General features: G+C 36.2%; 1 protein-coding gene across 1 annotated transcript in view; it reads right to left on the bottom strand.

The window, feature by feature from the left end:
• SLC15A5 (solute carrier family 15 member 5) overlaps positions 1-26,988 on the bottom strand; it is a gene marked incomplete at both ends in the record, with an annotated part of 78,953 nt that overhangs the window by 8,869 nt on the left and 43,096 nt on the right. The window contains 2 exons of the mRNA XM_084255921.1: positions 17,887-18,018; positions 25,815-26,003. Coding sequence (XP_084112047.1) covers positions 17,887-18,018; positions 25,815-26,003 — 321 coding nt within the window. The remainder of the gene's footprint in view (positions 1-17,886; positions 18,019-25,814; positions 26,004-26,988) is intronic.

Here is a 26,988-nt window from a genome sequence, read left to right as displayed (position 1 = left end):
TCCAAGTTACTTAAGAAAAGGAGCTCATAGATTTCTAGGGGAGACATATAAGCAGGTAATTACTCTGGGTCGTTAGAATTTATAGATTCTAAATAAAATGTTTCTTTTTATCTTAAATTATTATGGTCACTTCAGAGATAGGAGGACTGTGGAGCTATCTAGACAGGTTCCTGTCTTTTCAGACTTAGGGGCAAAGGCATGAAGAGGTACAGGGGCACTACTCAGTTGAACCCACAGCCTTTTCCTCTTACAATCATCTCACTACTCTGGCCTGTTGGATCTGTTGGAACCAATACTTCTATGATTTTCCTTAACATCTTCATTTAAAAATGTCTGGACAACTGTCTTTGAAATAGCTTACACAAAATACCTTCTAAAATACCTAGATAACATTTCAACCCAAATCTCAGGACTGATACTCAAACTAGTATGAGACTCATGGAGTTCAATACACTAAATTTTAGACTTTTGATTGAGAAACATGTATGGGGACCTACATAGGCTATGCTACTATAAACAGAAAGTTACTAATCTGAAAGAGGAATATCCTTACTTCTTGCCCCATATTTTGCCCCATACTGTAGTCCCAAATTCCATGTGCTTCTTTATGTCTTGAGTCTCACAGGGCCCTAAGACAACCACATGTTTCCCTACTCCAGTCAGACATGCCACCCAAATAGAAGGAAATTCTAACCACCTTACTAATTCCCAAATTAACCAAACTGGTTGCATTCCACCCAGCCTTCAACCTAACAGGTTTCACTTCCCTACCAGCCTTCACCATTATTCAAACAGGCAGTCATGTCCTCTTGCACACTCATGCCCTAACCTCACCTCACTATTTTATTACTACACAGCCTCCTCCCTGAATACCCTCCTTGGTCACTGTTTCCCAGACTGCAACTCCTATATGGCCCCAAAGGCATGTTCTCCTCACTTGGGCTGAGAATATATTACCACTAGTACCTGACTAACAGGCTGATGTCGGCTCACCTGTCCAATATTAGGTGCTATGCCTAGCCATCTTCTGCTACTTAGGGTGCAGTCACTTTTTCTTTCCTTTTCTCTCTCTCTCTCTCTCTCTCTCTCTCTCTCTCTCTCGTTATTCAGTCTCAAAAGAGGAGATTTGTTGAGAGGTGGTATTTACCAACAAAATTGTGGATTTCCTTAGCTTTGATAATTTTTCCACATTTTTGCTGAATTTTTCACTGAAAATTGTCCCATTAAAGCCCATGCAAGAAGCAGATGCTGGTCTGAAGCAGGAACTTCACACCATTTTCTGATTCTCCAACACTTGATGATGGCGTGGTCTCAACATACATGCTCGGTCAGGTGCTTCCCAGAACTCACTCATAATGTTTTATTGCAGGGAACTACTCTTTCTGGATGCAGTGTTTGCTGACTGTGTCTTGCTCCTATTACTTCTTGCATCACAGACTGTGGAATTGCACTTCCTGATGTAGTTTAGAAGCAGAGGTACTTGGTGCTAGTTACTGGCTAGAGGGATATGTGGGAGTACTCTTTCTCCTCCCTAAAATAGTAATCATGTGTTAGAGTAACAGCAGCTACTACTAGTATTCTATCTAGAACTGATCAAGGTGGGGGCACCAAGGTGTGGTGGGGACATATTCTGATCACCTCCTATTCATCCCATTGTTGAGGAAGGGATCCTGCACCCTCAGTGCAACCAGTTTGGTTAATTCAGGAGCTAGTGAGGTGGTTAGAATTTCCTGCTTGTTGCTTGTAAAAGATAACTCTAAGATGAAATGACAAAGGTTAAGATGATGATAATGATGATGATAATAATAAAAAGAATGAGAAACTCCTAAAGCAAAGACAAAAATCAAATAGTAGAAAACACTAATTTCAGGGAAAGTTGACTTCAAAAGAATAGCCATGTGACATGACATTGAAAATCTTTTTATACTGAGGAAAAGCACAATCCTATTTAAAGATGAACATTCCTCAAGTAATGAAAACATAATGAAATCTATTGGAAATACAGGGATGAAAACAGGTAGACAAACAATTCTTGTGAGTGATGTTATCACACTTTGGTTGTTCTTTGATAGCTAAACTAGGCAAAAAAAGGAAAATGATATAAACAGAATAATGTGAATGAAAAGAGTTTGATGAAGGTCACAACATTGTTTAGTATGAAGAAAGAATATTGTAGTTTTGAGAAGATTAAATGTCATCAATAACAAAACAGATCTCTTAGAACTCAAAGACACTTCTCCTACATAACTAGTTGATCACAAAGGAAATGAAATCCAAACTTACAAAGTATTTAGAAAATAAGGAAAATGAGAAAATCACACACAAATTTAGGGCGACAGTAATTCTACTCAGATACACATTTAAAGGCACACTTTTCATTCTTAAAGTAAGAATGAGGGCCTCCCTGGTGGTGCAAGGGGTTAAGACACAACCTATGAAGCTGTTGGCAGCCACTGCAGCACGAGTTTGAACCCCTGCCCGGGAGCTACCCACATGGCACAGCAGACCTCTCCTGTCTCTCCCGCTGCTCCTCTCAGTAGTGCATTTCAGTTGATCTGCCTGTTCTGTTCCCCACTCTGTCTCTGGTGAATCCTCTCAACCTCCACACCTCTGGCCTATACCCCAGTTCTTGTATGCATAAATAAATAAATCTTAAAAAAAAAGTAAAGTAAGAATGAAAATAAATGAATTAAACATTTAATGAAAAAAATAGAAAACAAGACAAATTTAAGGAAAGTAAGGGGAAGGTGGTAATGATGAGAGCAGAAAATTGATAGGTTAAAGTATGTTAGATTTAGTGGTTCTAAGATATTGCAGGAAAATGTAACCACCAAAAAAAAATGCCTGACAAATCCTATCTGAACACAATGAAAAAGCATCAGAGGAGATAACAATATTTAGTTATAATTATACTAATGTCAAAAATTCAAGGAAATGATTTTTTAGGAAAACATTTATTTCCAAAATTGAAACAAAAAATAATGAATATCTTAATGGCAAGAAACTGGGAGAAAAGTTACAAAGAAAATTCTTCAAAGGAGACATTAGGCTCTAATGCACCTTTTAATTTTTATGAAATAAATGAATCTTTCCTCTGAATGTCTCCACAGCATAGTAAAATGATCAAGTATTGATGCTACCAACTATTGTTTATACTGTGTATGTAAAGATGATTTAATATTGAAAAAAATCCATTAATTAAATCTACCATAATGGCAGATGCAGTAAGAAAAATCAAAAGGTTATTTTAAGAGCTACTTAAGAAGCATTCAATAACATTTAATTTGATTTAAATTTTAGAAAACAAAAATAGAAATTTTCGTAGGATAAGGAATATCCTTTAAAATTGTCTTTATAAACTCAAAAAAATTGTTAATAAAAATAAAATATATTCATATTAAGATCAGGCAAAATAATATATAATTGTCATCTCCACTGATATTACTCTGGAAATTCCGAGTACTGATAAAGATGCACAGCTTAGGAGTTAGTATTAGAAATAAATATAAAAATCATATTTACTTTAATATTAGGTAATTTTGCTATAGCCTTGAAAGAATCAACTAAAGTGCTTTCATAAATTTAAAAGGAAAGCTTAAAAAATGGGATGCAAGATGGAGACATAAACATCAATAATCAGTAATTATCTCAGTAACTTATAATGAGGGGAAATGATTCAATTTGTAATAGCAAAAAGAACAGGAACATAAAATGCCTACAGTAAACCCAACAAGACATGTTCAGGATATATGTGAAGAAAAGAAAATCTACTAGAACTGAATTTTTAAAACATTAAATAAGTCAAAATAAAATTGCGTATTTCAATAGAACACTAAATATAAAATTTTAATTTTTAAAAAAGTTAAGTTTTACATATTTTTTTAAATAAAAAGGGGATTTGAGAAAACTGATAAAATGATTGTAATTTTATCTGGAAGTATAAATAATAGGAATTATGATTTTTATATTGTAGATTTAAGAGTAACCATAAGTAAAAATATGATTAATAATACTTGATATGTAATCATATCATAAAGTTGTAATAATTACAGGGAGGTAACTGAGGTTCCAGCTCAAGATGCTCATGTAGAAAGAACCTGAACCTACCTATTCAAATCCATGGACATAACAAATATATAACTACAAAGGAAAAAATTGCATGGACAAGGACCTGAGAGCTAGATAAATAGAGTTTCTACAACAAAGGATATGAGACAAATTAGGAGGAACAGAAATGTAAGTGCACTTTCACCAAGGAAGAAATGCTACAACAGGTGAGGCAATTTTGTCAGTAGAGACCGTGAAGGTATGGGACTTTTTCCTTGGGGAGTGGAGGGAGTGTTGTACCCTGCATCCAGCCACCCCAGCCTCTGGATCTGGCTGAGTGGAGGTGAGTCCCCAGAGTCTTGGCTAGTGGGAAGTAAGTTCAGGAGGATCCAAGAGATACAGGGAGTGGAGAACCTACTCTTAAAGGGATCAGATGCAAATTCATTTGCTAAGGGGCTGAGTGCAGTAACACTTGCCCCCAAATTGTACAAATTATAGCTGAAAGAATTCCATTCACCACTCTTACAGCATTGGACAGAGAGGTAGGAAATTGTAGGTATAATCTCCAGATTAGAAATACTGGTAGATGCCATCTTGACAACCTCTTGCAACCTTCCTCATTCCCGTAGTGGAAGAGGCCATATTAGTGTCTTCCTCTCAGCCTACTAGAGCCCTCGGGTAAGCCGGGCAGAGAACTGCACTCACTGCTGCTCTCAGGTCTTCAGTCACCAGAGAGACACACTATGGCTCTGTACCTGACAAGTGCATCATAACTCTACACAGGGCCACCGGCCACTGCACACAGACCCTTTAGCTACCAGCAGCTGCACACTGGCCCACAGACCATCCCATGTCTGGCCTCTAGCTGTTGGAAACTGGGCCGCAAGTGCATTGTGCCATAAGCTGAGAAGACTGATGGCTCTGCCTACACACTGAACAGTGGCAGGATGCTAAAGTTAGGCTATGCCCACAATCCTACCTACTGATGGCACCATATACCTTTACCAGCCATCATGCCATGATTGAACTTGTAGGTAGGTGTGGCCCGTACAGCCCATACAGTGATGGCACCTTCAGTACCTAGCTTGGATGGCCAGTGGGTACTGGTCTTAAACTCCATGGGATGTGATCTGCACAAGATTTATCCTTCAAGATTATACAGAAGAGGTAGTGTAGTTGCTTAATACATAGAGGCAAACACAAAGAATCAGCCAAAGGGGTTTCAGAAAAACATGTCCCAAGCAGAAGTGTGGAACAAAACCTCAGAAAAAGATCTTAGAGAAACGGAGATAAGCAAACTACTTGATAGAGAACTTGAAGTAATAGTTATAAATATGCTTACAAACTTGGGAGAAGAATGGGCAAACTAGACAATTTAAGAAAGTATTAAACAGAATTCTTCAATACAATAATAGAAATGAAAAATACAACAGAGGCACTCAAAAGACAACTGAATGAAACAAAGAAAAAATAAGTGAACTAGAAGGCAAAACAGAGAATCAAAATGACAAAATAATTTTAAAGTGAAGTCCTTAAGATTCCTTAATAAAATATCTTAAGAGGCATCATCAAGAGGAATAACATTCACCTTATAGGGGTCCCAGTAGGAGAACAGAGAAAGGACCAGGAAAATTATTTGAAGAAATAATGGTTGAAATCTCCCTTAGTGTGGAGACAGAAACAAACATCAGGCACAGAGAGTCCAGATATATGGAACCCAAAGAGACCCACATCAAGACACCCCATAATTAAAATGACACAAGAAAATACTTGTTCCACTTAAAAAAAAATGGTGAAGTCTTGCCTTTTGGGATAATGTAAATCAATCTTGACGGGATTAAACTAAGTGAAATAGATCAGATAAAGAAAAATGCTGTATGATTTCACTGATATTTGGAAGATAGAAACAAACAAGCAATGTGAAACCAAAATAAATCTTAGACTCTGATAGCAGAATGGTAGTTACTAGAGTAGGAGAGAGATGGGCAGAGGGTAAAAGAGGTATTAGGTGTCAGTTGTCTAGTGGTGGAAGTGGAATTTTGGTGTTGGTCATAATGTAGTATATATAGATGCCAAAATTTAAAGCTGTGCACCTGAAACATTATGTCATGAAACAGTTACTCAATTGAAAAACAGATATCTGAAAGGAACAAGACAGTTGAACTGTTGACTCAGGACTGAAACGTCCTAAGATCACCTAAGAAGTAAGTACATAACTGATTAGTGTTTCCTTGTATCCTATGATTGTGGAATATTTATGGTTTAACTCTTCACAACATGTATCAAATCATATTGTGAAACTTGGTTATTTGAAGCAAATAAATTTTTACTTAACACAAAAATAAAGTCGACATGGATGAGAAAATTATATTAAATCTATTGAACTACTAAAATTCCATAGATAAATTCAGATTTTCCACAATGACAAGAACTGATAGGTGTGATCACATATACCAGCAAACATGGAACAAGGCAAACTCATCTACAAAATTAAATGTTGAGTTAAAACTGGAAAGATATTAGTAATAAGTATGTCTAAATAATAATATCCTTAATGTGCAAAAAAACACATAGACCAAAAGATAAATGGACAAAAATATGATTAAGCATTTCATGAATGAGAAAAGATAAAAGTGTTCATAACATTAAAGATTTCAATTTCCCATTATACAAATTACAGATTAAAGTAGAATTGAATATAATTTCTACCAATCATATTGACAATGTTTTAAATATTATTATCCTCAGGATTGAAATTATATAGTGACACAAATATTATCCTACTGCAGTGGTAGCACAGTGGATTAGAAAGCAATTTTCCTTTACTTCTCAATGTCCTTTAAAATATTTACCCCAGTGAAGGAGCAATCGATTTCCAGAACTCTGAGGAGATATAAAGATTATACAAAATGCTTATTTTAGTAATATTTATAGCATTGGAAAATTGGAAAGAATCTAACTATTTTTTAAGATAGGAAAGGCAGGTTAACTAAGGTATATACTCACATTATGAAATATTTCACTTAATTGTTAAAAGTATGGATCCTTTTTTTTTTTTGAGAATATCAGAAGACATGGAAATATGTTTCAAATATTATTTAAGGGAATAATAAAAAGTGCACACTTGATACAGTTTTTTAATTGACCATTCAGCAGGATTTATTCAGACCCTAATTTTGGGTAAAATCTGTACATATGTAAGTTTAATATCTACACACACATGCATACACATAGAAAAATATTGGGAAAGATTATACAAGTATATATTGATTTTTTGGTTTTGCCCGTCTTTTGTAGTTAGCCTTTATTTAATCATATATTGCTATTATAACAGAAAAATATTTTCAAATGACTTCATTAAACATTTTTATAAAAAGTTGACTTCTGAAAACCACTCTGATTTATTATATAGTAGGAGAAAGGGGTGACTTTCCATCACCATCTATTCTTCAGCAATTGAAGTACTGTAGCTTGAAAGCTATATGCTATTTATAAAGCTGTCCTCAGATATTATTTTGGAAATCATGATATCCCAATTCTGAACACTACGATTCACTCATTTCAATGAGATGTCATTGTATTCCCTACTGAAATCCTAAATTTACCAAATATCTCAAGTACACACAGCATTATTTTAAGTGCTACAGCATATTGCTTTTGACTCCAGGCAGATTTCTGCTGTCTCTCATCCAAGAAGATGCAATATTTCTCCTTTTTCACTAATTACTGCTTTGTTTTAAAAGTAGTAGAACTTTGCAAATCTTAAAATGTGCCTTTTGAAGTCTCTTCAAATGATAATTGGGCTCAGTGATTAATTATTTTTCTCAGACTTCCTTAGGTTCTTAAAAAGTTATTTTGTAATGCTGATGATTTAGCAAAGATCCAAAATTGTTGAGAAAAAACTGAAATGGATTTCCTAATTTATTTTAAGCATATCTATCACTTCACTATGTACTTTTTGTTTGGGAGCAAAAAATATGCAATTAAAAAGACGTCATAGTCATTCTCGGGGGTGTGTGCTTCTGTAGCATGGGAAGTAACCCCTGTGCAGTGAAGAGCTTTAGAATTGCTATGTTTTGGACAACTTATATAACTTTCTGAGTTCATTCTCCTCCTATATATTGAGCTACAAATATCTAGCCCCCAAAGAATTGTTGTGAAGATTTCATGAAATACTTTCTTTGTGAAATGCATATAGCAAGGTCTGCTTATAACTGACACTTAATAAATGTTAATTTCTTTCCTTCCTCCTTCAGTAACCTGATTTAAATGCTTCATTTGAGATTCATAGCTCTCCTACCTGAGTTAATTTTTAAAATACATTAATTTTCATGATACCTGAAGGAAATAATACCTAACAACTATATTCTAACTTTGACTTTTCTACCACTTTTTCATATTTACCTAACAGGAAATCAAATTATTAACTTCAAATTACAGAGATGAAACAAAAGTACAGAAAGGCTGAACTGTTTGCCTAAAGTCATGTAGAGGAGACAGAATAAATAGTTGTTGAATGAATGGATGAGCTGAGATTGGGCCCAGGATCTACAGATGTTCAGCCCTCTATAGCAATGTCTGCATCTTGACTTTAATTTGCATTTCCAGTTCTTGGGAATTGTGGCTAAAAATGAAGTCAAGTTGCTGTTTCCAGGAGGGGACACTGTGTCTTTCAAAATTGTACAGAAATTGTTATGCATTGTTCACCTGAACTGCAGAGAAAATAGGCATGGGTGATATTTGGGATAACAAGCTCTCTTATAAGGGTGAGTTCATTCTCTTGAAGAGCATTGGGAGGTAAAAACCCATCAAGATAGTGTGTTCTCTTGATGATTTCAATGAATTATCATGGAAATGAGTTTTAGAAGCGAGGTAATGCTTTGTGATAATAGCCCGATAATGCCATTAGCTATGAACTGTAATTGCAATAGCATTAGTCAAATGAATATATCTGATATTAATTTGAGTGTCAACTATTTCTATAAGATTCTTCTTGTTAATTAAACATCAGCCTTGGTATTGTTAATTAAATATCTAGCTTGCACATAGTAGGAACCTAACATGCATTTGTGGACTGGATGAATCAGTCTAAGTGATTTTACTTAATATAGCAAAATACTGAATTTTAATAGCATCTTGATTTCAGCAGAAATGAATTTTCACCCAATATCTGCTTGTTTGTACAGCCTGTTCTTTTATTTGCACCTCTAGTTATAGTCTTATTAATTTGAAAGTTTAAGAAGACAACTTTTCTCATATTTTGCGTATTTGGAGGGAAAGATACTGGGAGATTTACTCCAAATTTCTTTAATTCAAGAGTAAAGTTAGTGCCTTTCTTCCTTTGTCTTGTGGTCTTTAGCCCATTAAAAAATCTTCTAGATGTCTTCACTATACTTATGAGTACAGCATATGCTGTAGCCAGCTTGCTATTATTCTTTGCCCTCACTAAAATCAACTGGACTGTCATCTCTGCCAGCAATTTTAATGCTTCTCTTCTCAAGCATCTTTTTTACCTCACACAATAAAGAGTTCATATCTCCCTGCTCTTCTTCTATACCTCAATCTCATTCCATTCCCTTTTGCTCACATGAATGGCTTGGTGCCCACTTTATAAAGAAAATGAAAGACTTTGGAGGGAGGTTCCAGATCTTTCCAGCACCAGACTTACACATCTGCTTGCTCCTGAACTCACCCTCTCCTTTGTCTTTTATGTTTCACTCTAGGAGAGATGTATCCTCATCTGGCAAGAAATCCATCTCCCTTCTTTCATTTGCATTTTTTAACCTCTCCATCTATCCCAGATATTTTCATCAGTTAAATATGTTCAGTCATCTTGAACCTACATCTAACTAAGCCTTCCAGGTAAAATACAAGATTCACAAGTTTGAATTTCAGAATAACAATGGCTTCTTTTTAGTTTCAGCAAGTTCTTAATATTGCACAAGTGTGTGTGTGTGTGTGTGTGTGTGTGTGTGAAGTATGTCTAAAATATTACATGGGACCTACTTACCCTAAAAAAATTCATTGTTTATCTGAAATTAAAATTTAGCTGAACATCCTGTGTTTTTATTTGCTACATATGTCAAATTCACCCACATCCCCCTCCACTCAACACTTTAGTGATTTAGCACCTTTAGTGCATATTCTTTAAGAGTTGTATAAATATGGTACATGCATTTCCTCATTCACTAGATATTTTTCACCCTCTTCTATTTCATTTTCCATTCCCTTTTCAACAATGAAATCATGCTTGTTAAGGTTATCAGTGATCATAATGTTGCTAAATCTATGGATACTTCCATTCTTCATGCCACATGATCTCACAGAGGCCTGTAACACAGTTTTTATTTCCTACTTGAAACAACCCTCTCTGTAATCTTTCTGATTGCTACTTTTTTTTTTTTTCACTGACAGACCATTTATTCTCCATCTACCCTTTAACCTTAGGCTTTCCAAGTCTAGCTCCTGCGTTCCTTTTTTGTGCTCATTTCTAGTATATACCCTAAGTAATTTAATTTACTTCTGTGGATTCAAACACTATTTTTTTGTGTGTGCCCAAGATTCTCATTTGTATATCTAAGCTGATAATTTTTTTTGAGCTATAGGTATTTCTATTTTGGATATCTCATAGCTATCCTGAACTGAATTTGCTGAAAAATGAATGGGTGACAAATTTTAAAATCTATACATATCCTTGTGTTTTCCATTTAGTAAATGGAATCTTTGTCCACCAAGTTGCTGTTGGCAGAATCTGGGATGCTTCCTTGATGCACTCCTCTCTCCTGCACCCTGCCCATCTCCCAACCCTATCAAAACCATCACTAAGCACTATTGATTCTAACTCTAAAATCAGGCTTCTGTCCATTCATTTCTCTCTATCTGCCTGTTTCCTTTCATTACTCTACTCTAGACTTGCCTGAATTACTTCAGTTGTACTCTTTCTGCTTATCCCAGACCATTTTCCCCATTGAAATTATACTGTATCCACAGTAATCTTAGAATACAAGTAGAACATGTAACTGTCCTGATGGCTTTATGATTTAATTACTTTCAAATTAAAAAAAAAAAACCCTGTAACTCAAAGGTCCTGCATGATTTTCTCTGATTCCTCTTGACTATGTGCAGTTCTCTCTTTTTTTGAGGATTTCCAGGTTGCTGATCTCGATTTCCTATTATCCACATGTTAATTCCTTGCTCCAGGCCTTAGTATATTTGCTCTCTTCCAGAGATAATTCTCTCCAACACTCACCAAGCCAAATACCTTTCATCCTCCAAGCATAAACTTCAATACCTTTACCATTCTTGGTGTGAACATGAATGTGTAGCTAACTCTACCTAGACTTACATGTTTGCCATGCAAAAGGAATCCATGAGGTCAAGAAGAATCTCAGAGCACCACTTTATTTCCTCTCCTCCCAATTAACTGGAATTAAACTTGACCAAGGCAACTGAGCTTTTCAATTTTGGAGTAAAGCTCCAAAAGTTTTTAAAGTACAGCCCCAGTACATCAAAGCCTTGATAGCCCTAACCCACTTGGAAAAGGTCAAGACCCCACTAAAATTATAATAATAGGACCACAGTTTACCTGTGCTCTTTCTGTATTTCTCTAAATACAGAGAATCTAAATCTTGGAGGTTACTAGTGACACCATTTTCAAGAAGGAGATTAAGACTCAGAAAATTTCATAATGTGCCCATTACACCCATTATCTCACAACTCTCTAAGGGCTACATTGAGTTTGAATTCAGGTTTGTTTGACTCAAAGGGATTACTAACTGTCATGAGCCAAGAATAATGGAGGGTTGCCTTCCATGACCTGGGGGGGTCATTTGAACTGTGAAATCTCTGAGCAGCTCCAGAGGTTGAGGGTACAAAGAGTGTCTGGGATATATAATCCATTCATAAGTAGGACTCTGCCTCTAGTTCTGACTGGAATGTGAGCTAGGTTTGCCTACAGTGGCATTGAGACTTGCTGAAGTAGCCTTAGGAACACTAGCACTAACCCAGTTGACAGAGAAGTAGAGTACAGGCTAGCCAAAGGTGGATTATGTGCTCGCAGGCCACTTCTTTTCTCCTCTGTGCCTAAAGATCCTATCATTTTAAAACCTATATGAAGTTGGATTCAAGGTACTGGTCTGTATTTGAATAAACACATCTCTTAATAACCAGACATGGTCAGCACAATCCAGTTGAATAGCTTTCTGGATACCTAAATTCTTCTTTTTATGACAACTGCATGTTCTTGTTTCAAGAGAAATTTGGTGCTTCCTGCTGATGTGACTCTTAGTGGCCTCAATAATTATAGATATGCAATAATTTAAAAGATCATGGTTTAAATTGAAAATGATTTTGATGAGAATTAAATAGATAAATTCTTTGCTCCTTTTTTGAATTCTGAAGAGGAAGGACTAGCAGAAAGAAGAAGATGTAAAACTTGACCTCTTGATTCTGTACAATTATCCTTTTTTGCTTAAACCTTTTCCTTTGGATCTTTCAATCACCTCTCCACATCCATAACTAAGATGTCATTTTTACTGAATTTTATTTTGTTATTTTTGTTAAAAGGTAAGTTTGAGTGTGAGAAAATTAATCTAGTTTCTAATGGGGTAGAGTTGAAATAAGCAGTTTGACTGACTTCTTCACTCCCTTATATTAGCGTTGCTACTTTTAGATAAACTATTCTTGACATGATTAGTGTAGGAGGATGGGTTTAGTCTTGTATCTTCTCCTCTAAAGCACTCAGAGCTAGAGATCCCAGAAGGATCAGTTTTCTCACTTGTACTGAAAATGTCACTCTAACAGTTATCTGTCTGCACAGTCAAGTTTTGAGAAATCTTTTGAATTTACCGCATTCACACCATTCTCTGTCATGGTGCTAAAAATGACTAATGCAGCTTGGAGACTGAGAATCTGTGATAGCTGATCATCTTTTCCAATCATACACTAACACACACACTTACATGCACACATGCTCAGCTGACATGAATCCTGAAAGGTTTAAAATATCCTGTATGCTAAATGGAATGCAGAGGCATGCAAGGTGCTGAAACATAGCTGTATCGTCGTTTCTGTCAGAAAAATTGGTTTGAGGTTTAACTGGATAGACTGATCTTGTTTTAAACCAAATTGGTCACTATAATATATAGCTTAAGTTTTATACTTGAAATAATCTCTGGCATTTCACTTCTCAAATACCCTATTTCATTTTATCCTCTCACCCTCTCTGAGGTAAAAATGAAACACTCTCTTTTTTAAATAGAAGCCAACATTCTTTGAGAGAAGGGGACCTACTCAAGGTATGCATGTGGTGGAAGGATCACTGTATTTTAGACACTCTAATTAGTCACTGTAAGCTGACATGAGATCACTGGAACCAAATCATCTAAATGATCTTCATTTTCTTTCTTGGTGAAAGTTATTCTGATGACTAAGGGACTGTCGTAAACACAGAAATATTCTACTCCCAGAAAAACACAACAGAATCTCCTGTGATGTCATTCAGAGAACGATAGAGAAGTATGTGGGCTGAGATAGAGTAATTAGGTGAAATATAAGATGATTACATTCAAAAGGAGAACATTAGTTGACTATCATTCAGTTGCAGTGAGGTCTTTAGGAATTTTCCATAAGGTTCTAATTTTGGTCTTGTCCAATTCAACAATTTTATCAATTACCTGGAAGAAGTGTAGGCTCTTGCTTACTAATTTTGTAGGTGGCAAAAAGCTGGTAAAGAAGTAAGGATTAGTGATATACTAGATGACAGAATCAAGTTTTAAAATGCCTGTGGATTAGGATAATAGGTTGACATTTATTAAGGATAAACTCTTAGGTTTAATTAGAAAAAAATGTGATGAATGGAAGTAAACTGAGAGCAACTATTAAAAAAGGGAAAAAGGGGCCTCCCCTGGTGGCCCAGCAATTGAACCTTGGGCTGCGAAGCTGCCTGCAGCCTCTGCAGCGCTGGTTCAATCCCCGGCCGCCGGTAGAGGGTCCCACATGGCGCGCAGACCTATCCTGCCGCGCCTGCTGCTCCCCTCAGCAGTGTATCTCGTCAGTCTGCCTGTTCTGTACCCCGCTCTGGCTCTGGTGATTTCTCTTACCCTCCCGCACTTCTGACTGTACCCAGTGCTTATATAAATAAGTAAATAAATCTTTAGAAAAATAGAAAAAAAAAACACTTAGGAATTTAGTTGACCATAAGCATGATGCAATTACTAGAGAAGTCAACATTATCCCTGTTAAAATTCAGAGAGGGGGCAGAGGGAGAAGGAGAGGAGAGTGACTAAGAGAGGGAGAGGGAGAGGGAAAGAGGAGGCAGGGAAAGATGGAAGGAGGTGGGGGAGAGAGAGAAAGAGAGAGAGCATTGATAAAAGTAATATGCTATATGTCTATTCTCATTGTATCCATCTTGAGTATTGCATTCTATTCTGGAGACCACATTTGAAGAAAGATAGTGACAACTTATTTTTTGTTTAATGTATGGATATATTTTGATAGTGAAAACTCAGGGAATCATGTAATATAAAAACGCTGGAGTGGTGTGTCTATAAAATATAAGGGGATCATAATAGCTATTTTTATCGAACATTTACTGTCTGTGTTAATTATTTAATCCTCACAACAATATAATGAATTATTTATTGCTGTTATTGGCATAGAAACTAGACACATAGTCTACCTGGATTTGAAGCTGACCTAGGAACCTATTCTCTTAACATTGTAACACATTATTTTTCCAGATATTTATCAAATATTGTGGAGTTATTATCTGTGTATAAAATTAGACATATTCTATAGAACATAATTATCATGGCTAGACTCAGGTTATATTTCAAAGTGGAGTATTTTTTATTAGAAGACACTTGGCCATTTTCTGGTTTGGGTATAATGTTAGAGTAGATGACCTTTAGGGTACTGCCCAATGGTAAAATTCTTACAGGGATACTATTTGATGTAACACAATATTATTATGAATAGGAGAAAATCCCTTAAAAGAAATAGTAAATTAATTAGTGGTAATATAAATGGTGTTCTCTTGAATAAAATTTAGTTTGTGCCCCATCTTACATCCCATTGTGCTAAGATGTCATCACCAGTGTCTTTGATAAACCTCCTTTCATGGATACCAAGCTCTGCCAAAGTGATATAAGCTTTGGTTTATCCATGTTTCACTATATCTAGGATTTTATTAACAATTTCCTATATGCAGACTCCCCTCCCATTTAAGAGGGTTGTATTGCAGCAGTTAACAAATCTTGCTAAAAAGTCCTTATTTGGGGGGTGACTCCTAAAGTCTGTTTGGTTTCTTGAAATCAATCTTGGCATTGGTTTTTTTAATGCTGAGGGGGTCTCTGTCAGATAGTAAACATGATGGTTGGAGCACTTCACTTTCTTTTTTCTACTTTTATTGTTACATGAAAAAAATAAGGAAAATAATATCATCTTTATTAGATTGTTGTAATATATGTAATAGTGCATATAACAGTTCTTCTCGTACTATGCAGATTTTCAATATAAATTTGGGTTTTCAGTGAAATGTATTTGTAGGAATAGTTGTATATAATAACAAATTTGTCCCTGGCTCCTAGGAGATAAACTCTTAAATCCTTTGAATTTCCTGAGTTAGTGGAATATCTTTGTCATTCATGGTGGGCAGTTCTAAGTTATCCATGGCTGGCACCCTGATTGTTTCTGCTATGAGATGACTCAGATCCAATAGTAAACTGGCCAGCAAGGAAGACCAGCCAAATGATTAGAGAGTTGGGGTTTTGAGCCACATGATATCAGCCTAGATGTTGGGAGAGGAGCATGGCTAGAGATTGAATTCAACCACATGACCAGTAGTTCAACCAATCCTGCCTATATAATATAGCAGAAATAAAAACCCTGGACACTGGATCTCAGGTGAGCTTGCCTGGTTGTCAATATTTTCTAAGAGTTATCCTACATTGACATGCCAGTTGGGTACATTCCTGTGGATGAAGGAAGTTTCACATTGGGAATTCTCTGCAACCTTGTTCTGGGTGTCTCTCCCTTTGACTCATTTTGATTCTTATTCTTTTGCTATAAACAAACAGTAATCACACATGTTATGTTTTCCTGAGTTTTATGGGTCATTCTAGTAAATTATCAAACCTTAGGGAGTCTGTAGAGACCTCCAAATTTATAGCCAGCTAATCAGAAGTGATAGTGATCCTGGGTCTCTCCAAATAAGTAGTTAATGTCCAAAAAGAGGGCAAGTTCTCCATGAGAACTTAACCTGTGAAGTTTGACCCAATTCTGAGGAAGCTGCTTAAGTATGCATATGAAAAATGTATATAAAAGATAAACTAGTAGTAATATTTTACTTTACAGTTCTTCCAGAATATCAGATGTGGTTTGATTATAGAAATTAATTTGTTAGCAAATTCTCAGAAACACATTCATTGAGTAGTGTAAAGAAAAGAAACATGTCCAACACCTATGTTTTCGGTACAGGTATAGGTAAGAATTTTCCAGGTTATCTTACAAAATCCTTATGCTTGTTTGTTATTTACATATAAAGAATCTAATCACCAGAGAAGCCCACACTTGCCACAGCTCACACATTTAGTCACGAAAGTTTGGATTGGAGCCTTTTGAGAACTGGGATCACATCTCACATAATTCTATGTAGCACAGCGCCTGCCACATAGTAAGTATTCAATATGTGTTATTGCTTAACTTTCTCAGATAACTAAAAAAGTGGCAGGGCTTGATTTTGCTCACAATTTATCAAGGACTATAGATTTATTCCTTAGAACTCTGCTATACCTACACTGAATTTATCATTCTTAACTTGATTGCTTCATCACACCCCTGGAAATTTCATGAAGGGCTTGGAAATGTTTATTTTGCTTCTTATGGCATCTTTGTGCCTAATATGGTGTCTACAACAGAATAGGTCCTCAAAAGATATTTTTTGAATGGGTGTCTGGTATTAAAAGGAGTTTTTCATTCATAGACATTAATGTGTCCATAGTTTGAAAGTAGGTAAATTAAATTAGTTACAAAAGAACAAAAGCCCATACATTTTTTAAAACATGATTTCAAGTGCACAATTATAAGAACTCTTAAAAGTAGAGAAGAATAAGCTTGTGGCATTATCTGCAAAATCAGCAAAAGGAAATTAAACAAAATTATGCTATATTAATGCCTTAGAACAAATAAAGGAAAATATCTGTGGATTTTAAATATAGCTGAAGACATTTCACTGTGACAGACATTATTGTCATCCTGTCTGATATTTCGACCAGCACAAAAACAGTAGTACTTTTATGTCTGCATGCGAATTTTTCAGATTCATTGTTTCTCCTGACCAAAGTCTCTGTAGGGAAAATTTTCCATGATCATTTGGTATTCAACTCACAATTTCTCTTTGGTTTCATAGACAAGGTTTCCAGCAAATCACAAGGAAAAAAAGATCATCCAGATACCCCATCCTCCTATATTTACACGGGACTTACCTTTTCTTAGGATTATCTATGCCAGCTATGAGGCATTATTGAATATAGCCTCTTGGAAGACCTAATAAGAATATAATGACCACTTTATTTTAAAATACACTAAAGAAAGACAGCAGGCAGGGTCTCATGAGAAGTGACATTCTGTAATTACCTCCTCCTATCAAAAGAAAAACAATTCCCAGAAATTAATGAATACAGCAAGAGTCTATTTCCTATCTTAATTCTATCTTAATTGCAAAAGTGGATCAATTAAAAAAAGGCTACACTGGCAAAGCCCTTCTCTTAAGGTTTTGTCTCCCAATTCTCTAGTCATTAAATCAATATATATATAAGCATACCATGAACCTATTTTTACCTTCTGAGATGAGATATACCAACTCCACCAGCAGTGCCCCTGTGAAGCAGCCAAATCCATTGAACAGTGTCAAGAAATTCAAAGAGGTCCCTTTCATGGTACTTGGAACAAATCTGCATGATATTACAGAGTCTGAGAGAAAAGAGAAGGTCAGACTTTAGAACAATCTCTCTAAAACACTTTCTTAGATACTGTTCAAATTACTAAATACAAAAATATGAATACTATATCTAAAGTATTGTATACTAAAATACTATCATAGATACTGTTCAAATTAGTGTTGCTCATACCTCAGAGAAAGTTTACTAATGCAGTCAAAATTTGGACTTTGTTACTTTAAAATTGCTTTAGTAAGATATATTTTAAATACTATATTTACAGATGTCTACAAGGAATAAAATATGGCAAAATATGCCCTTATCAGCTACAATATGGTCATGTCCCCAAATTTCACCCCATTTTCAATATTTCTGATGAATTTGGATGAAGTGAGGCTTCTATGAAATAATAAAATGTCAATCTATCAATGAGGCCTATGATTCTGTGAGTCTATGCAAATCATTAGGATCCTTATGGAAAACTTGAATTTATCATATAAAATTAGCATAGAGGATAAGATCATGGGCTTTGGAGTCAGACAAGATTGTGCTTCAATCCCAGGTCAACCATTTACTATCTCTGTGATTTTAGTTGTTAAACTTTCCAAGCTTCGATACCCTTCTCTGTGAAGGAGGAATGATATCATTACTCACTTGCAGAAGGGCTATGACCAGTACTTGCTATAATAGATATGTAAAGTGTTTAGAACTCTGCAGTCTCATTGGGACTGAATATAGGTTAGCTATTTTTAACTTTATTTGTACAAGGTATTGTGCAAAGCCCTTTAGATGCCTTTTAATTATTCCATTTTAGGAGCGACAACATATTAAACATTGGATCTTCACAATCATTATCTTTTCCCCCCAGGATGTTATTGGTGCAGTGATGATGGCAAAGGTTGAAAGAAAACCGTAGAGGGAAATTGTTTTAACATTTCAATTAAAATACTTTTTTGATAGTAGAAATAGGTGAAAATAAGTATTTATGATTTGGTACATGCCATATTAACATAACTATATTAAAATATGCATGGTAATCTTAGGGAAGCATGCTAAAATATTTATGATATTTATTTTAATGTGATAGCTGGGATTTGCTTCAAAATTATACAGCAAGGAGGAAGAGGGTATGTGAATAAGGGTAGAAATGAAACAAGTTTGACCATAACTGAAAACTGTTGAAGCTGCAACATGGAGTGTTTTATGCTAATCTCTGTCTTTTATTTTTTTATTTTTTTAAAGATTTATTTATGCATACAAGAACTGGGGTTCAGGCCAGAAGTACAGGGGGTGAGAGGTTTCACCAGAGACAGAGTAGGGAGCAGAACAGGCAGATCTACTGAAATACACTGTTGAGGGGAGCAGCGGGCGAGACAGGAGAGGTCTGCTGTGCATGTGAGTAGCTGCCTGGCCGGGGATCGAACTAGTGCTGCAGTGGCTGCAGATAGCTTCCTGGGTTGTGTCTTAACCCCTTGCGCCACCAGGGAGGCCCCTAATCTCTCTCTTTTAATTGTGGGTGGCAAGAAATTGTAAGGGAATTTATTAAACATCAAAGTTTTAGCAGTTTGAGTGCTTGATTGGATTATTGGATTTAAAAATTTACTTTTTGCTCTTTGGGACTTAGCAGAATTTCTTCCATGGGATATCATAAATAAACATTAAATCTCCTTTAAGAAAGGAAACTGGAGATGGAAAACAACACACTGTACACTAAACCTTTCATATTCTTCCCTTTTCTCCCTCCCTTTCCAGGAAAATTTCATCTTTGGTTTACATTTATTTTGCTGCAGTAAAACCCTGTGACTGCCCAGCAACTTGAAACGCACTTGCAAACATCTAAGCTTACTACAGTCATGTTCCTTCCTGCATTCATTGAATATTTCTGTTTTGCTTTCTGTGTGTCCTCCACATACTTTTAGTTAGCATGCAATAAACATTTAAAAGAGTCCCTATCGGTGCAGAGAGCGGGGGCTGAGTGTCAGAAAAGGCACTGAGACATCTTTCCTCGTTCCTGGATCTGGGAGGACAGAGAGCAGAGAAATGCACAGGGCGAAGGACAGTGTTAAAAAGGCAATTAATGTCCCAAATACTTATTGGGGATGAAGCTAATGATGGTGATAAATAAAATACTGCAGAGAAGGGCTTCCAATACTGGCAGTAAGGGGCTCTGGGTATCCCAGCTCTCCAGTGCAGTGCAAATCATCAGCCTGAGCTGCACGTTTTTTTCAGGAATATCCAAAGGAGAGTGTGAGGGCACCACTGAAGAGGCTTTGGGAAGAAATGATTCACATTTGTACAAAATACCTGGCTTAGGAACTTCCCTCTCTATAAATATGGGGAGAGAAACAATGGGCAGAAAGACTAAGTAGGCCGATTTCCTTCACTGAGAAAAAGCAGAATGTACAAGCCCATTATTACTCTGCTAGTTAATTATTAATCTTATGCTTTTCTCTCGCTAGAACTTCTGGTGCGGTATATAATTCATGAACACACTTTGCCAGCTCTCTGCCTGCTGGTTAATCTCTCTTTGGTGTCATTTTAGTGGTTTTGAAAGCCTTGGGTTCCCTTTTATAAGACTTAGCTTTTCATCGCCTCGGAGCTCCATTTTCAGGCATCTACTTGCTTGTTCTGATCTGTAGTTTGATCACTGGCTTGATGTTTAAGGCTCCGAGATACTTCTTTTAGCATGTTATGGTATGAATATTATCAACAAGTCTTCCACTGTTTTAAATTTCTCATTTTGCTCTGAAGCCATGGTAAAAATATATATATATATTCAAAGTGTAAGTGAATGCTGATTTTCTTGCCAATGAGAAGCAAAATGTGCCTCCAGGTGGTGGCTGGTTAGAGTTTGCAAAGGTGCCCCATTGCAACAAATGTAGAATCGACATACTATAGGACCGTAATCACCTTCCTAAGGCACCTGGTACTGGGGACTCATTGCTGGAAATTTCTTTTACTCCAGTTGTTCTTAAACAGTTAAAGTGTATTTATTGTGTTGGGTGAAAGTTATTTTGAACATATGGAGGAGAAGTACTGCAGTCCCAGAAAGAGGAGCTTTATCCACTTTCAAATCATTGTTCCTTTCTTCTCCCTAAAGAGTTTCAGCTTTGAATCTCACGTTATCCGATTTTATAACCTAATACTTCTCTTTGATTTGCCATCTACCAGTCTCTAGGACATTCCCCTCTATTATTCAGAGCCATTAGTTCCTCCTTCGTTGTCATCCTTACCAGTTTTATGCCTGTTTCAATTCTCAGCAATTTTAACATACACACAATCCTACCAATCTCCCATGCTGCCAACCCTTGGATTCTCGCTTCTTTGACCTGCTTGCCAATATCCTTTTGCTCTGCTCTACCTTCAATACTCATAATCATGGCCACACACTGGACCTTGTACCCCAGACCAGGATGGTGTACTTCTGTCAGGTAAGATTTAGCCTAGCACTAATTTTCACAAATAAACTTGTATTTAATGCAGCCATTCACTGAATGTTATCAATGACTGCTTATATACCACCACAACAGTGCTGAGCAGTTATAACTTAGATTGTCTGGTGTGCAAAGCCTAAGCTCTTTACTATCTGACACTTTTCAGAACAAGTTTGCCAGACTATGTGCTAGACCAACAACTGTAACCATCCCATAATCTCAGCTATGTGTACCACTTTCTGACTTCCCTCAAGCACTCACGTGCTGTCCTCTTCCAGGACCTCAACACTATTGCTCCTTTCATTATTTTCACCTTTTTCATGCCTCTTATGTCCACACTTTCTTATTTATCCAAGTTAAGTCCCAGCATCAATTATTATAATCATATTTTTTATATGCCCTCATTACCATGCCCATCTCTTTCTTTCTGGATTGGATTGGCAAAGCAATTCATTGTCTGCTATCTTTGTTCCTAAATTCATGTAGCCCAATATAGCAGGAGAAAAACTCATAACTATGTTTGACCAATTAATTTTAAATTCTTGCTCACAAACTAACATAGCTTCCTAATTCCCATGCCACATTTTCATTCTGTGTCCCATTGTCTTAAGCAATAATTTCATAGTGCTCACTTCTCCTCTTCCCAAACCTCCAAAAGGCTCTCCACTGTCCTCACTCAAACCCTATATCGCTGAAAATATTCAGTCAACCAGAAGAGATTCTGCACAGAATTTCCCCACTATATTTATGTGCCCCAAATTTCTGCACCTATATACTCCAAACTGTTACCACTGATAAACTATTTCTGCTGCTATCTAAAGCCAAATCCTAACTTATAAATTAGATCCCAGCCTCTCTGTCTTTCCAGTATTTCCTTCTTCCCTGATACCATCACTTTTCTTTTTCTATTGAATCACCCCAACCAACATATTAGTTCTTACTTTCTGGACCTTGCTTGGCACAATTCACTGTCTGCCATCTCTGTTCAACATAAAACATCCTTATTTTTCATTCCTTAAAAACAAAAACCATGAATAAACTACTTCATTTTAAGCCCCAGTCCTTTGTCAGCTACTGCTCCATTTTTTTGTTTCCTTTGCAGCAAAATTTCTCAAATAAATTATCTCCAGTTCTCCCCGAAACTATTTCCATTAAGCCTTTTGTGCATAATCCACGTGAAGAAGCTCTTGTCAAAATCACCAGTAGCCATTGGTGACTATTCTTTAATACAATGGTTAATTCTCAGTCTTCACCTTTTTTGATTGATCAGCAGCTTTTGATGCAGTTGATAACTCTCTTCTCCTTGAAACTTTATCATTTGAATTATAAGTTATTACCCCCTTGGTTTTCTTCTTTTCTCACCAGTTATTTCCTTTCTACCACTTTTGCTTATTTCTTTTTTTGAATGATGTAATTGCTTGAATGACTTACTTTCTGGGACTTGCCTGGTACAATGATGGAGTGACTAAGGTCTTAGTTTTTGAATCCTTGTCTCTGCCTACACTCCCTGTCTACTTTAACTACCTGGATAATCCCAACAAGTCCCATCACTTTAAATACTGCCGATATGCTTATGACTCTCAAATTTGCATCTATTCCAAAAATCACTACAAATTCCAAACTTGAATATCTAGTTGCCTATTTGATATCTCTGCTTGATGTCTCAATCTCAACATGCCCAAAACTAAACTTGTGATTTCCCCAAAGCTTTCTCGACCTGTAACCTGTTCTTTCTCTGTAGAATGGCAATTCCATTCTTCCAATTAGTTGCTCAGGTCATAAACTTTGATGTCACCTTTTAACTCCTCTCTTTCTTTTATATCCTGCTAAAGCTGTCATCAAAATATAAACAAAATTTCACTATTTCTCAGCCTCTATACTGCTACCTCCCTGGATTTACACTTTTAAAGTGACAGGATAATCAGAGAAGACTCTTAAAGAGATAATATTTGAGAAAACTTAATGAGAAACCAGTCACTTGAAAACAAAAAAGGAATTTCAGGTAGAGAGAAAGACAAGTGCAAAAGCCATGGGGCAGAGATAAGCTTGACTCCTATGAAACAGCCCGTCAAATACCTAATGAAATGGCGAAGGGAAAAATATTCAGACTGTTTGGAAGAGTATACAGAGGCAAAAGTAACATTGTCTCTTATACACAATTTAAGGAATTAATCTCCAAAATGCTATTGTGGAATTTAAAGACTTACTTTTTAGAAGGAGCATTATAGCTGATTTGAAGAGAATGGGCTCTGGAGCAGGAGAGGAAGCAGGGAGACAATTTAGGAGACTCTAATAGGATTGGGGATGGAGACAGTGGTCATATGGACTAGAGAGATAGCAGAGGAGAAGGTGAGAGACATGATAAGATTTAGATTATATTTCACAATAAAGACTAAGACTTTCTCTTGGATTGGAGGCAAGAAGTGAGAAGAAGAAAGGAATCTATGGTGCTTTTTGTGTGGGGAAGTCCTGATTCTGCTCACACCACCCAGTATCCTAGTGTTTAAGCTGTTGTAGGTATGATTAAAAAGTGATGAGCAGGACACTTATGTGTGAGCTCTGAAGGGCACACTGTTGATTCATGTGAAAGTGGACAATAGTAATAACAGCAGCACACATTGTAGCTGCTAATCATTGAGTGCTGACTATATAGTAGACACTGCTTTTTCCTTCACACAAAATATTTTACTTAGACTTTACAATAACCCTCCCTATTTTATAGTTGATGAAAAAGGCTCAAAAATGCAGAATGATCTTCCCAAGTTCATGTTGCTAGTCAGTGGATTCTTACACTGGTGCTGTGATATAAAGTAGAATTATAACTAGTTCCATTTTAAAGATTAGAAAGGTGAAGCTTAGAGGTTAAATGAATTTGCAAGATCACATATTTAGTAAGTGACAAACCTGGAAGTGAAAAAAGTCTTCCATGATGTCTATAAGCAGTAATCAATTGACTTAGTTGGACCTCAGTTTCTTGATGAGTAAATCAGAGGTGTGTGATATGTACAAGAGAATTTGCCTGTGATTATAAGTGCTTCTCTGACTTTGTGTGTTAAACCACTGTTGCTGTGCTGGCTGGGAATTTCCTACCATGATGACTCATCACTTTACCCTTCACCTTCCTTCACATTGAGCTCAGAAAATTTTTGCTGACTACTTCTAGTAATTTTTTAGAAACAAAGCCAGTAAAGAAACAAATGTTTGTGAAATGGCATTCTTTTATACTTTTACAGTGTCAAAGAGTAATATCTACATCTTAGAATTTCATAAAATAATTTATTCATGCAAAATAAATGGAATGAAACTAAGATTTAAAAAAGTTGAAGGCACAAAAATGACTAATTATACATAGTTTATTGACTAATTTTATTTTGGCTTTTTTCAGTGTATTGATTTGGTATCGTGTGTGTGTGTGTGTGTGTGTGTGTGTGTGAGTGTATACCAAACAAAGATATGTATCTTAATTAAATAAATGTATTTAAGAAATTTGGAAATAACTCTGAGTTAATAGAATAATTGAAGATTTTAGACATAAGTGAAATTAATATTGTCATTCAGGATGATTGGATTGCCCTAAAGATCTAATGCTGAGTAGGTAGAATGGAAGAGCTATAGAAGAGAGTAACAGATTAGGAACTTATAAAAATAATCTTAGTGAGGTGTAATTGGGGCTTGAGTTACAATCAGGACTCCTATTGTAGGGAAATATATGGAAATTAGAAACATAGGATGCAATAGATTACACTAACAAACACATACACGTCACTGTATTGCAAGAAGTCACTGAAATATTTTGCTCAATTTTAAAGAGCTAGTTTAAATCTAACTATCTAGAAGATCTGGAAAATACTTGATATTTAATAAAGTTATGTTGAACATGTCTTCTGAAACAGCAGTAATGACACTTAATTTAGTCTAATTTAATTGAAAGACATTGAGTTATCTGGAGAATTAGCTGAAATTTTCATTTAATTTGTATGTTTATACACCCCCAAAGTACATTATAAATGTCATTTTTGGAGGGAGGATATATGTGAGTTTATCTCTGAGGGAGAGGTGGGGAGGTAGAAGAGGAAAGGAGATGAGAGTTTTCATCTGAGTACAGTGGCGATGTCTTGTAGATTATAGCACATTTTCTCTTGCAATGCGCCTGACCAAATGATTACTACCTTTAACCATGTTGGTGAAACTTTCATTTCATCCACATTCAGGTAGAATTAATAACTGTTCTATATGTGGTAGAGGAATGAAGAGAAATAAAACATTTTTTGGAGCCTTGTGAAGCATGGGTGGGAACTCCAGTCACAGTTGCTTGAATTGTTCCTGTTGAGGTGACATGTTTTGAGTGGAAAAAGCTCAGTATGTTCCAAGAGGAAGATATAAAATTTTTACTCACAGGCTGGGCTGACCAGTGTCTCAGCCACTCCAAGTAAAATGTACTGAAGTACCAGGTGTGAACAGGGCATGGAGGAAACAGTGAGAACTTTGCCTGAAAGCAGCTGCTCCACTGGAGGAAAATGTTTCCTGTGTATTTCAAAGAAGCCAGCTACCATCACAGACAAGGCAGCAGAAAGATTTCCAGCAACTGAAGAAAAAGAATTCAAAAAGAAAAAAAAACAATTAAAAAAGAGCTAGGAGTCAGTGTAATAGGCCATAACATTTCTTTCTTTCTTTCTTTTTTTGTTTTAATCTTTTTCATTTTCATTGTCGTCCTTTGGTGTAACATCATTGCTAGTGTTTTAGAAGTAGAGGATGTTCCCCTTCAGCTGTACCACACTACACCACCACTGAAGCACCCCTAGTCCTCTACCTTCATCTATCATACTCTCTCCACACTCTGTTCTCACCACTGCATCCCTACCAGAAGCCTCAGCTATATGGTCCACTTTCAAAGGTTGATTTTAAAGTTTGTCTTTGACCCTTTGTTTGGTTTCTCTCTATTCCACATATAAGGGACACCGTGTGGTGTTTATCTTTCTCCTTTTGGCTTACCTTACTTAGTATAATCCCTTCCAGCTCCATCCAAGTTGCTGCAAATGGCATGCATTTGTCTTTTTTGATTGCCGAATAGTATTCCATTATGTGTATATATACTACATCTTCTTGATAAAATCATTTGTTTTGGGGCACTTAGGTTGTTTCCACAGCTTGGTTATTATAAATAGCACTATAGTAATCATAATAGTGCAGGTTTCCTTTCAGATTAGTGTTTTTGTATTCCATGGGTAGATACCTAGGAGAGGAATTGCTGAGCTGTACAGCAGATCCATTTTAGTCTCTTGAGAAACCTACATACTGCTTTCCATATGGGCTGGACCAGTCCACACTCCCACCAACAGTGTGAGACTGTTCCTTTTTCCCCATGCCTTTGCCAGCACTTACTGTTTCTGGTAGGCCCTAGCATCACACATGGACATCGGTGAATTTTTTTTCAGATTTTTTTTTTTTGGCCGTGGGGCTGTGCAGGAACCAGCTATTTGTGTTGTTTGCCCATCCTATGCTAAGGCTCTGGTTTCCCACAAAGGCTTGCATTGACTCTCTTTCCTGACTTATTGGTAATATCACTTCAA

The sequence above is a fragment of the Talpa europaea genome (genome assembly GCF_964194135.1).
Source record: "Talpa europaea genome assembly, chromosome: 15".
In the NCBI taxonomy this organism is placed as follows: Eukaryota; Metazoa; Chordata; class Mammalia; order Eulipotyphla; family Talpidae; genus Talpa; species Talpa europaea.
This window is presented reverse-complemented; position numbering and strand designations above follow the sequence as displayed.